This window comes from Nylanderia fulva, unplaced genomic scaffold (genome assembly GCF_048542155.1).
Source record: "Nylanderia fulva isolate GAGA-0341 unplaced genomic scaffold, ASM4854215v1 Scaffold58, whole genome shotgun sequence".
In the NCBI taxonomy this organism is placed as follows: Eukaryota; Metazoa; Arthropoda; class Insecta; order Hymenoptera; family Formicidae; genus Nylanderia; species Nylanderia fulva.
Genome location: NW_028190676.1, coordinates 815,487 through 829,412, shown reverse-complemented (window position 1 = coordinate 829,412; position 13,926 = coordinate 815,487). Strand labels below are relative to the sequence as shown.

Genomic DNA, 13,926 nt, shown 5'->3' with positions numbered 1-13,926 from the left:
TTTATTCTGTAACACTTTCTTACTGCGTACGTTACATGAACAAAAGAGAGCTTGAACTGAATACATAATATAGATATTGTCTTTAGTTGAAAATAAAAACGAACAAATATATCTAGAGAGAAAACATGTTTGCCAACGCAAGACAGAACAGAAAAATAGTTAGTTTCTCCTAGAGTTTCTCCAAAATATAATAGTGACTAACTAATAAAATGAGTACAAAAAGTGACTAGTGATTACAAATACTCAAAAAGTAACTAAGTCTTTAATTACCAACAAAGGCCTAATAAAAATTAAATTGAATTAATTTTACACTTTGTACTAACGATTCCAGAGCATGCGTGGGCTCTGAAAGAATTGGCTACACGGTTACATCTCCGAATATTGACTTAATAATCGAAAGCGCATTTATAAAATTATTTCCTAATCTTGATACTGAAAACTCTGGTCATTGAGAAAACTGAATTGAATTTTGTCTTTAAAAATAAAATCCCTAAATCTAAGCTAATACGAGTAATAATTCTTTCAGGTTTGCTTAAGGGTCGGCAGTACACCCAGGCAAACTCCGAATTGATATTGGAGACCTCGTGCGGTGACAACGCGAAACTCCGGTTTCAGTGTTGCCAACGCCGAGAAACCAATTCTCGGGTTTTATGTAGTGGTGTATGTCTGTACACGTACATACACCAACTGCATCGCTCACGCGGACACACGTAAGAGAGACAAGGACCGATAATCACGTGTTCTCCTTGTTCATCTACCGTGCCGGTATACGCGAGATGCCGCCTGAAAATGCTTTCTGGCCTTCCGTAGCAGAAAGCAGTAACGTAGCAAAACTAATAAGCACCCACTTTTTGGAAGTATATATGGTTATGCACATATGTGCATAACGTATATATATATAACATATATATATATATATATATATATATATATATATTATATAAGGGATATGTTGATTATATTCTTGATTTCTTTTTGATTATTGATGCTATTGTATAATTTGCTCCAAATACTTATAACGTGAAAGAACGTTGAGTAATGTATAATCAATGCAAGGATGTTCAGTATATCATCCAGTATATAAATTAGAGTTCAAATATATCAATATCAATTTTTTTATAATATATATATATATATATTAGAATATAGAAAAATGATAAAAAAATATATTTCGGCGATTTAAAAATTTTTTAATATATTGAAAATATTTTTACTACATACACTATATATAAGTGTAAAATAATTCAGAAAATAAATTTAATAAAAATCTACATACCAGCTGTGTGCATGTGTGCAATTGATTTATTACTTGAAATTTATTTACGGAATTATTTTGCATTTATATATTTATAGTATGTGTAGTTGTAAAATGATTAAAATATTTTCAATATCAAATTTTTAAGTTTATCGCCTATATAAAAAATATATTTCTATGATTTTCTATATTCCAATATATTATAAAAAAATTGATATTGATATATTTGAACTCAAGTTTTTTACGTGATTAAATATTCTTGCATTGAGCCATCATACGTTACTCGTAAGTTCTTTCACGTCATAAGTACTTATGTAGCAGAGAGAAAGAAATGAGAGTTATACAATGTAACATCAATAATCTTATATATTATAATCTTATATATTATATATATATAATATTTCATTTATTTATAAAAAACATTTTATAAATAAGTAAAATATTATACAGACAATGTACAAGATGTTCAGTTTGTGCCATAACAAGCTTCAATCAATAATTATTACTCCAATGAGTATAATTCACAATAATTTTTATATAATATAATAAATATTTGAATATATAAAAATATTTTTAAAAATTTGTTTTAAAAATTAATTGAAAAAAAATATTTAAAATATTTTTTTATATTTAAAATATTCTTTTCCTCAATTAATCTTAAAAAAAATATTTTTAAATATTTAAAAATATTTAAAAATACTATATATTATATAAAAATAATTGTTGATTATTATATTGGATTATTAATTGAATGAAGCTAGAGCTTTTAATATGGCTTTTAATACTGCTTGACAAGGAGAGAGCATCATTCCATCTTTGTCTCTCTTACATCGCATATGTAGTAGCGTCCATGTAGGTACAAACACTAAAAAATATTAAATTTAATTTTTTTATTGTTTTGAATAATTTTATCATTAATATACTTATTTTCAGAACTATTTCAATTTTTATTTCATACTTATGTTTATATAAATTATAAATTAAAAACATATCAAAAATGTAATACATATTAATAAAATGCAAATACATATAGAAAATTAATTATAAAATGTCATCTTAAAATAGTTTTTATTTTTGTTCTTTATTTACATATGCATACATATACAAAAAAATAAAAATAATATGATAGCCTTTTTGCTGACATTATCTCTCAATATTTGCATCCGTGTGCTCACGTATTAGTGTTTGTACCTACATGGACGCTACTACATATGCGATGTAAGAGAGACAAAGATGGAATGATGCTCTCTCCTTGTCAAGCAGTCAGCATGTTACCACAGAAATTTCCCCTGCTCCTTATGAATCTAGTGAGAATCTTATCGTCCAGATATTTCATAAAATAAGTGACATAACTTCGTGAATTTTTTTTTAATATATTCTTTATATAATAAAGCAGTCCTCTAAAAGGCCGGATTTTACATTTTCGCTCTTAAAAATTTATAATAAATAAAATACGGACTCGCGGCTAACCCAACCTTACCCGTTCCTAGCTGTGCATTCCCCCAAGTTTATTAAAAATTTTTATTTTTATCTTTTTTTCATATAATAGCTCTTTAGAGGACTACAAATGAGCTTACTGATTAAGAATATCCTAAATTTAATAAGATTCATTCAATATTTTCGCTAATATCTGGAAAATAAGAATCCGTAATTCCCGGCCGGCCGATAGGCCTCTCCACCATGTCGCCTGCCGACCCTTAACTAATATATAATATACGATGCTTATTTCACCATATTACAGATCAAGAATCTTCTTCTATAAGAATGTAGATCTTACGTTAATGTAGATCCTCGATATTCCAGGTAAGTTGATTCTCTGGCAAAGGAATCCTTGCATTTTCCTAATTCCTTCTTTAGGTATAAATTACCAATCTAGGTAACATCTAAGTAAACTGCAGCAATCTTTATTCAAGAAACAACTATATATTGATGCAGATATTTTACATACAGAAAGTCTTCACAAAGATTTACAGAAAGATACTTTACAAAGATTGAAACTTCTTTTTTCCCTCAATGATACACTGAAATTAAAGAAGGCTTAACACGATCGATCACGATATCAAGGCTTAATCTCATCATATCACGATTTATTTTCATCTTTGGGAGAAAAACATTGTTAACTCTTTTGAATGTTCTTGTAGCTTTGCATATCAAGACCTTAATCACATACCCAGCCTGAAATGATATTGAATCAACGTCAATTCGTCGTTGAATCGATGTCAATTCATCGTTGAATCGACGTCGATCGGGTAAATCGCCGTCCAATCGATGTTGATTCGACGTCGATTTGATCATTCATTTCTGGCTGGGTATTCTTTCATTGTCCAAATCATAAAAACCAATCAAATACTCTCATTTCCTCCTTATTCTGAGTAAATCTTTTGATATAATTAAATATTAAAAACATTGTGTTTCACAACTGCACTAAAATCTTTAAAGTATTTTATACTTTTACAAAAAAACTAATATATGTAATCTTTAATTTACTAATATTTTAAATAACATTAACTGGTGTATAGGCAAATTCTGCGTAGAAGCCTAATCAAGTTAATAAAAAAGAAGAAGACAATTATTAGTTGTAATTAATAAAATAAATATTTTTAAATCAAATAATTTTTAACGACCTAACTGGCATAAAAAATATCTTTATTGTTGGTTAAACATCAAATAAAATTAAGGACGACGTTTCGACCCTTGTTTTGGGTCCTTATCAAGTCTAAAAAATACAAACAAAAATGTTTTGTTTGTAATTTTTAGACTTTACAAACAAAAATTTTTTGTTTGTAATTTTTAGACTTGATAATGACCCAAAACAAAGGTCAAAACGTCGTCCTTAATTTTATTTGATGTCTAACCAACAATAAAGATATTTTTTATGCCAATTGGGTTGTTAAAAATTATTTGATTAATTTTATTAATCACTGACGGAAAAAAGGAATTACTACTTATTATAAATATTTTACCATAATTTTTTTTTGAATATACATACATTATTAATATTTACAAATATATTTCAAAATATTTATTTTGCAAAACTCGCGAACAAAAAACGGTGATACAAATCCAAAATTTTATAAATCTTTCTTTTTCAGTATCATGCAAAACTCATTCTGCTGTGCAATATTGTACACCTACAATAAAAGTACAATAAATAAATTACAATTTTGTTCTAGTAATAAAATTATCATATTACTCTAATTCATCTTTTTCTGCCAATTCTTACCAGGTGTTACAGATACTATCCAATCAACAAAAGCTCCTGTACGTGTTTCAATACCAGGTACATTTGAACCACAACCAATACCAGCAGATATAATACCGACTAATACAAGCTTATGTGTGATAGGATTTTCCCATAAGGCAGGTCCGCCACTGTCCATCTGTGGTAAAAGAAAGGAATCATTATATCTTTGAAATACTTTTACTATTGTTCTTGAATAAATACTACAGTTTTGCACTTTTATATTATAATAATTATTTAAAAAATTGTTTTTTTACCTGACAAGAATCCTTCCCCGAAGCATAAGTACATATATTGTTATCAGTTATTTTAGGATAATAGTATTTGCATTGCATGAGATTTATTACATTTAATTTTACTTTTTGTAACGTAGTCGATTTGACGCCGGCAAATCCTAATAAACCCCAGCCTGGCGGTTGAAAATAGAATTAGAAAATAGTTAATAATAATCCATAATTGTAAAAATAACAAATACTAACCCAACACATCAACAATAGCACCTCCAAATGTGTCTCGTTTACGTTGAAATGGTAAGCAGACTGGGCCAACTTCAGCACTATATTCTATAGTACCAATAATCTTACAAACAGCTATGTCGTTATGAATTTCATTGTAATAAGAATGCATTATGCATTTGCTAACACGGAACAATTTAGTTGCCTTGGTCTCGCTACCTATTCATAAATTGATATTGTTCAAGTTTATTAATTTATAAAATTAATTTATGTAAAATTAATTTTTAAAAGTTTTATTAATTTTTAATGAAATTTTAATAACATATTTTTAAAAGACAATGTGTCGATTTTTACAATGATTGTATCTAATAGATCTTGCATTCCTGGAAAAATATATAATTCCGCAGAATTTATATGTACAAGAAGACTAATAAATATGCATAGATTCAATTACTTTGATCTTTTTCTCATAGACGAAAAAAATACATACTTTATAATAAACACCTTACCTTATATATGTATATAAAATAGAAAACAAAATAAAATATCACAAAATTGATATAACAAACTCGTAGAGAGTGGAGAATTACGCATTAATGTGTTTTTTCTAAAGAAAACAAAGTTTTCAAGAAAATATGTAGCTGTTAGTTACAATTTTGACATCATACTTTTCTTGAAAACTATGTGTTTTCTTTACACCAATCGATTCCTCTCATTATTTTATATGTAAAAGTTTTGAAGTAAGATCACATCGAAAAAGAAATATTTTGCGATATTATTTCATAGTTTATGTAAGATTATGTCAAATTAAGGTACAAAATATCTTCTAAATTATTCACATTTTAATACTATTTTTATAACTTTTTGTGCAAAATAGTGGGAGGAATTGATTTATATAAAAAAATTTTAAATAATCTCGCCTTAGCAACGTCATCCAAGATCAAAGTGATAAGATATGTTAAATAGATATTTTTAAACTCTACAACTTTTATTTGGAACATCTTTTCCAAACTGCATTGTTTATGAGATATTCGACCGTTTCCAAACTTTTAAACCACTCTACGTATTGTTGAATATGGCTCAATCAAGAAATCAAAACGTACGCCATTTATCTAATTAATTTCATTAGCAGAAAAGAACTGCGCAAACTTTTTATCGCATCTGCATCTTAATTAACCAGTTTTCTTGATTTTATAGATTTTATAGAAATTTTGATTGCAAATTTAAAATATTAAAAGCCTAAAAAATTGTAATGTTTAAAATTTCAGCTATTTATAAGTCATAATTAAATTTTTTTTAAAAGCAGTCGTATTAAAGGAGCCATATTTCCATTTTAAATTTTTAAATTTTGACTTCAGATTTGTTTTTTAATTAGCGATCGCAAAAACCCTTAATTTATATTAAATTTTAGCAAAATATGTTTTTAAAAATTGTATCACAAAAGATTAAACAATAATGCTAAGACATTTTAAATAAAAAATGAAGCATCGCATTTGCAAAAAAAATACATTTTTTGTAATAAAAAATGAATACGCGAGTATATAATGATTTAATATAATACAATATATAAAAAAAGTCATTTTTCTCCTTCTCTTTACAGATATGCATTATAGCAAATATTTTATTACGTTAAGTTATAATTATGTTGTATCTGTTATAAATTAATTTATAACAGATACAAGAAAAATTATAATTTTTTAAAGCGATATTATATTGTAATCATATGTGAATATTTGTCTGATAAATTTGACTTATTTTAAATATATTAATTAGTTATTTTAATAATTACCTATTGTTACATCGTGTTCGCCAACAACAACGCCGATTCTAGAGGTATCTCTATCTTCTACACAATGAGCTGCTGTTACTACGTATTGTTGAGATATTATAGTACAACCACAATATATCATTTTCATAGTACTATCAACGAGTCCACACATCATAGGATATTCATTTATCCCAGTTTCCGTTCCGCCTACTATTTTAGTCTAAATAATAATATGAATTATATAAAATAAATAATACTTATAAATAACTAATCTATTAATAAATATTATTTTGCGAGGTACATTATTTACTTACTACTTTTTTCCAACCACATTTGCAATTGTTTTTATCAAACGGTTTTTCTGTTCGAATTTCGCATAAAAATGTGCCTCCTTGCGTGTAATATGATGGATTTAATTTTATAATTGGATTTATTCCTTCAAGAACGAGTGTACCGTAACCACAATATTTCTGTGCATTTCCTCCACTAAATTGGATAGAAAGACTATCTTGAGTACAATCATTCTATAAAATAAAATAATAATTTATATTACAATAATTAGTAAAATATTAATAAAAATATATTAATTTTTTTCGTCTTATTTCTAGTAAGTATAATATTGTAATTATTTATATATTGTATTTGTGTATTTTAATTAAATTGATACGTTATATAGTTTTATATTTATTTTCTATTAAAAAAAAGCAAAAAGAAAAAGAACTATTTCTTGTATTTTATAATACTATAAATACAGGTTTTAATGCTAATATATATAATAAGTTTGATTTTGATGTTAAATAGTAAAAAACAACATTTAATATTTTATTATATTATTACAACTTATGATGCATTGGAAAAGTTTTATAACATTCCAAATTAAATACATTAAATTTTTTAGTCTTTAAATGGAACTTTCTGAAAATATTAAAATTAATAAGATTTTCATTATTAAATATTACCTACTACAGAAAAATTGTATTAAGCCATTGGAAATCACAAAGACAATCTGTCAAATATATTTCAATAATTTATTTAAACTAAAAAATTTTTTTATATTATTAAATGAAAAAAAATATAATTATAAAATAAATTATATTTAAAATAACGACATTAATATGAGAAATATCAACATTTTCAAATTTTTGTAAAAATTTATATATTAAATAAGTTGCTAACAATAAGTGTAAATTATTGAATATTATACAGTGGACCCAATATGGCGGGCATATAGTAAATAATTAATATCAAATAAAATAATAATCACAATTGGTGTAAAAAATAAAAAACATATTTGATGATAAAAATTTTATTAAAATATATATTAATCTTTGTAACAAAACTCTTCAGTGCTAAAAGTTTCAAAAGTTTTTAATTTAAAACAGGAAATATATGTAAAATTGTTCTAAGACGTTACATATTGTATTTAATATATATTATATAATATATACTATATAATTTAATAACATGTCTTAGTAACAATAAAGATATTTTTATGCCAGTTGGGTCGTGAAGATTTGTTTATTTATATACTATATAGTTATATTTTGTAGTTAAATATAAAATTATTTTTTTATAATTTTACAAATTTGTAAATTGTGACATTAATGAAAATATTTTTGAGGCCAAAATCATATTAAATATGGCCAAAAATTATTTTCTGTTAAATTGTGTTATGCTTGAAAATAATTTATTCCAAGTACATAGAATAAATTTTGAACAAAGTATTTATTATTTATAACTTACATTAAACGCTGGCATATTAACACTGCAATTTATTTTAGTAACATAGCGACTTTGCATTGTCCACGTGCAATGACTTTCCCTTTCATATTTATAAGGAAAACCAGGATTATATACATAATATGTTTGCCCAGCTTCTAAATTTTGAAAGTAGTTGCAGGCGGATATAATCACATTTAGCATTGAGAGAGACAGCAGGAAGCCAAATAAATCCTTGACTAATCGTAAGATAATTAAGATTTTTTATTACACTATATAACATATAAAATACTATATAATATATATATATATATATATAAATATATATATATATATATATATATATATAATATTTCATTTGCTACTTAAAACATATTTGAAGTTTATTGACATTATGTTAATAAACTTTAAATATGTATTAAAAGTAGCATATGAAATATTTTATATAGAAATTATTGTCAGAATATTATATTTTTTGACAAAATATAATATTCTAGTATTTCCTTCTATAAAAATAGCATAATTTATTTATAATATTCGAAATTTTTATCTTTCGATTTTTAGAAAACAATAACAAAATAGTATAAAAAAGATATATAAGAATATCTGATTTTTTTTAATAATACATGATAATAAATATTTTATATAAATAATGAAAAGGTTAGATATATAAAATATTTTAGGTTAGATATATAAATAAAATAAACAAATTAATATAAAGTATACATTAATTATATGTATAGTATATAATTTGTAATATACATATAGTATATATTCAAATATATAATATAAAATATATTGAAAAAATGTAAATATATTAAATATGTCACGTAATAATATAGATATAATTTTAATTTTTGTAAATTGTGCAAATTTATATAAAAAGAACATTGAAAATCTATATAATAGATCAAACATTGAAACATTGAAAATCTATATAATAGATCTATATAATAGATCAAACATTGAAACATTGAAAATCTATATAATAGATCTACAATATATAATAGATCATTCTTAAAGCTATTTGTAAAACATATTAATAACAAATAAAGATAGAATTTATTATATAATATTATAGTTTATTGGCATGCATTTTTTATTTAAGACAAATTTTTAGAAAGGATTTTTTTTGTTAATTCAGTGTAGACACAAAATATTATCTATATATATAAGCACCGTCTGTCTGTATGTATGTACGCGAACTACTTCCGCATTTGTGGACCGATATTCGTGAAACTGTTACCAAAATGTTGCAAATTTTTTGGGGGTGGCTGCTGTGGGGTTTTTTTTTTAATTTTTTAATTTTTTTTTTTTCTACAGAGGAGGGTATGTTTAATCTTTTTTTGCAATATTTCTGAACACATGGTATCAAAATGTTGCAAATTTTTTTGGAGATAACGACGATGCGGTTTTTTTAAGTGTTACACCCCCACCCACGCACCCACCCACGCATCCACCCACGCGCATGCGCATTTATGGACCAATTTTCACGAAATTAGTACCAAAATGTTGCAAATTTTTTTGAGAAAACTACTGGTTTATTTTTTTAAGTTTACCCCTCCACCCACGCACCCACCCACGCAATCGTATATTTATGAACCGATTTTTTTTAAATTGGTACCTCTTCCGGCTCTTGCCCATCGAGCTTTCTGTTTTACTGCAAAAAATGATTATATTATATAATATTTATTTATAATATTATATTATTATATATAATATTGAGGAGGGAGAGGGAGAGAGAGAGAGAGAGAGAGAGAGAGAAAGAGAGAGAGGGATTAATTTAATCTATATATATAAGCACCGTCCGTCTGTCTGTCTGTCTGTCTGTGCCCGAACTACTTCCGCATTTGTGGACCGATTGTCTCGAAATTGGTACCAAAATGTTGCAAATTTTTCGGGGGTGGCTGCTGTGGGTTTTTTTTTTAATTTTTTTATTTTTATTTTTTTTCTTCAGAGGAGGGTATGTTTTTGCGAAAAAATTTTTTTTTTGCAATATTTCTGAACACATGGTATCAAAATGTTGCAAAATTTTTGGAGATAGCGACGATGCGGTTTTTTTAAGTGTAACACCTCCACCCACGCATCCACCCACGCATCCACCCACACGCATGCGCATTTATGGACCAATTTTCACGAAATTAGTACCAAAATGTTGCAAATTTTTCTGAGGAAACTGGTGTTTTATTTTTTTAAGTTTACGCCTCCACCCACGCAATCATCCACGCGCGTGCGCATTGATGGACCAATATTTTTACGAAATTGGTACAAAAATGTTGCAAATTTTTTGGAGATGGCGACGATGCGGTTTTTTCAAGTGTTACACCTCCACCCACGCACCCACCCACGCGCATGCGCATTTATGACCAATTTTCACGAAATTAGTACCAAAATGTTGCAAATTTTTCTGACAAAGCTGGTGTTTTATTTTTTTAAGTTTACGCCTCCACCCACGCACCCACCCACGCAATCGTATATTTATAAACCGATTTTTTTAAAATTGGTACCAAAATGTTGCAAATTTTTTGAAGATGGCGACGATGTGATTTTTTCAATTGTTACACCTCCACCCACGCATTCATCCACGCGCGTGCGCATTTATGGACCAATATTTTTACGAAATTGGTACAAAAATGTTGCAAATTTTTTTGAGAAAGCTGCTGTGTGGTTTTTTAAAGTTTTATCCCACCCACGCATTCACCCACGCATTCACACATTTATTCACAGACTTTTTCGAAATTTGTACTCAAATTTTGTTGGGGATGGCTACTATGATTTTAACAAATTTTTATCATCCTATTCATCCACCCACGCACCCATGCACCCATGTGCATACGCATTTATTGACTTGGTCACACCAATAAGTAATTTTAAATAAATTTGTGTACATGTTTGTGATTGCAAAAATTTGCAACATTTTGGTACTAATTTCGTGAAAATTGCATACAAATTAAAGGTTTATTTACACGAATTGCACACATAATCACAAATACGTACACAAATTTTTTAAAAATTACTTCTTGGTGTGACCAAGTCAATAAATGCGTATGCAAATGGGTGCATGGGTGCGTGGGTGGATGAATAGGATGATAAAAATTTGTTAAAATCATAGTAGCCATCTCCAACAAAATTTAACTACAAACTTTTCAAAAAAGTATGTGAATAAATGTGTGAATGCGTGGATGCATGCGTGGGTGGGATAAAACTTAAAAAAACCACACAGCAGCTTTCTCAGAAAAATTTGCAACATTTTGGTACTAATTTCGTGAAAATTGGTCCATAAATGCGCATGCGTGTGGGTGGAGGTGTAACACTTGAAAAAACCACATCGTCGCCAAAAATTTGCAACATTTTGGTACCAATTTTTTAAAAAATCCGTTCATAAATATGCGATTGTGTGGGTGGATGCGTAGGTGAAAGCGTAAACTTAAAAAACCCCACACACATACACACAGAGAGAGAGAGAGAGAGAGAGAGAGAGAGAGAGAGAGAGAGAGAGAGAGAGCGTGTGTCTTAAAGAAAGAGGGAGGGAGAGAGATAAGGAGAGAGAGAGCATGTGTCTTAAAGAGAGAGAGAGGGAGCGCGTGTGTTTTAGAGTGAGAGAGAGAGAAAGCGTGTCTTAAAAAAAGAAAATAAAATATCTGGGAGAAAGAAATAGATAACATAGTAGTCATCCACAAAAAAATTTAAACATTTATTTTGGTATAAATTTCGTGAAAGTCGAACAACAAATGTAGAAGTAGTTCGCGGTAATACAAAAAAAGAATTAATTTTTTGTGTTAAAACGGATTTAATATAGACTATATGAGGACCGCGCAAAGCGCGGTCCGAAAAGCTAGTATAACAATAATTAGAATAAATTTACGAATAAATTTTAAATTTTTTATAAATTGTTTATAAATTCTTAAATTTACATTAGAGCAATTAGTTATAGACAAATTGATTACACATATTATACTTTTATGCTAGTTAAATTTTTCTTTACATATAATAATTTTATTGTTATAGTTGCTATCAATTTCAGCTATTATATAGTTTACTAATAGTTTATTATTATTTTTATAACTAATATTTTACATTAAATTTCAAGATTTCTAATATTTTTTTAAAAATTTATTTAAAAGTTTACTTACAAATTGTAAAAAGAATTGATTAATTGCTTAATTATTGACTTATTGTTAGTACGTACTTGTAATTTTTTCTGTAATTACTTAAATGCAATTATTTCGAGATATACTATGTATATGCACATTTTCTTATACACAGTTTGTATTACCTGCTTGCATGGTATATCTGTCAAAATATTCTGGCACTTTAAAAATTTAACTTGTTTAACTTATTTCTGACAGACAACTACGCGCTACATAGTAGAAGTGTCTGCTTTTATTCCAACACAAAGATAAAATACACCTAAATCCTGATATCTCAGGTACCTTATCTTACAGTTAATTATACTTTGCAAAGCAGATTTATTTCAAAGGCGAATATTTTCAAAATGGCATTAATGTAATCCTAAATTTGATAAAACATGTATATTCAAAATATTTTAAGTGGTTTAGTTGTTAATATATTAAAAATTAAAATTTAAAAAACTTAAAGCATAATTACATATTATTAAATTAATGCTATATTATTGAAATTATTGACATATACTTTGACGATTAATTTAAAATCCTTTTTTTATAATAAAAAAATGTAATTATTGCAATTTTTTACTATGAATCAAAAAACTTACAATTCAAGATCTCATTCTTTATTTAATCTGAAATAGACGTTAATTGATGTTTAATATTAGATTTAATTATTAACATATATATAATGTATTAGAAAATATAAAGTTATAATAAAAATAAAATAAAACAAAATTTTCTAAAACAAGCAAAAATTAACTTAATTCATTTAATCTCAAAGGATATGTCAATAATTAGTTCGCTAATTTATAGGATGGCTGTTTCTTAAAAAAATTATAAAATATATTCTTGTTCTTAATTAAATAAAGTAGAGTTGATTTATTGTAATTAATATTGAAATGAATTATTGTTGAAACACATTAAAAAGTCAATAATGATATCTTATCTCGCAGATGTGACATAAAAATAGAGCACATACTTTTTTTACATATACTTTGACATATATGATAAAATTGATGAGGTAATAACTAAAAAAATATATTTTTATTATATGTAAAGAAAAATTTAACTAGCATAAAAGTATAATATGTGTAATCAATTTGTCTATAACTAATTGCTCTAATGTAAATTTAAGAATTTATAAACAATTTATAAAAAATTTAAAATTTATTCGTAAATTTATTCTAATTATTGTTATATAATATTTTGTGTCTACACTGAATTAACAAAAAAAATCCTTTCTAAAAATTTGTCTTAAATAAAAAATGCATGCCAAATATATAAAAAAATGACAAACCTTGTATATAACAATCAATACAAAATTATATAAGAAAACAAGCAAAACTATTAAACATTAT

The 13,926-nt window shown here is 26.3% G+C and overlaps 1 protein-coding gene across 3 annotated transcripts; it reads right to left on the bottom strand.

Moving 5' to 3' along the window:
- Positions 1-4,262: 4,262 nt before the first annotated feature.
- Positions 4,263-12,816, bottom strand: LOC114931330 (venom serine protease 34-like). 3 transcript variants are annotated; one of them, XM_085487582.1, is made up of 9 exons: positions 12,715-12,816; positions 10,063-10,098; positions 8,463-8,677; positions 7,034-7,243; positions 6,741-6,939; positions 4,976-5,170; positions 4,754-4,905; positions 4,479-4,635; positions 4,263-4,386 (listed from the first exon to the last, which is right to left on the bottom strand). In XM_085487582.1, exons 1-9 carry the CDS (start codon positions 12,722-12,724, stop codon positions 4,361-4,363), a joined length of 1,200 nt encoding a protein of 399 aa, XP_085343708.1. In that variant the 5' UTR covers positions 12,725-12,816; the 3' UTR covers positions 4,263-4,360. The 3 variants fall into 3 exon arrangements, with proteins under 3 accessions (XP_085343708.1, XP_029159143.1, XP_029159144.1); XM_029303310.1 differs by lacking the exon at positions 10,063-10,098; XM_029303311.1 differs by lacking the exons at positions 10,063-10,098; positions 12,715-12,816 and adding an exon at positions 12,628-12,702.
- Positions 12,817-13,926: the final 1,110 nt, after the last annotated feature.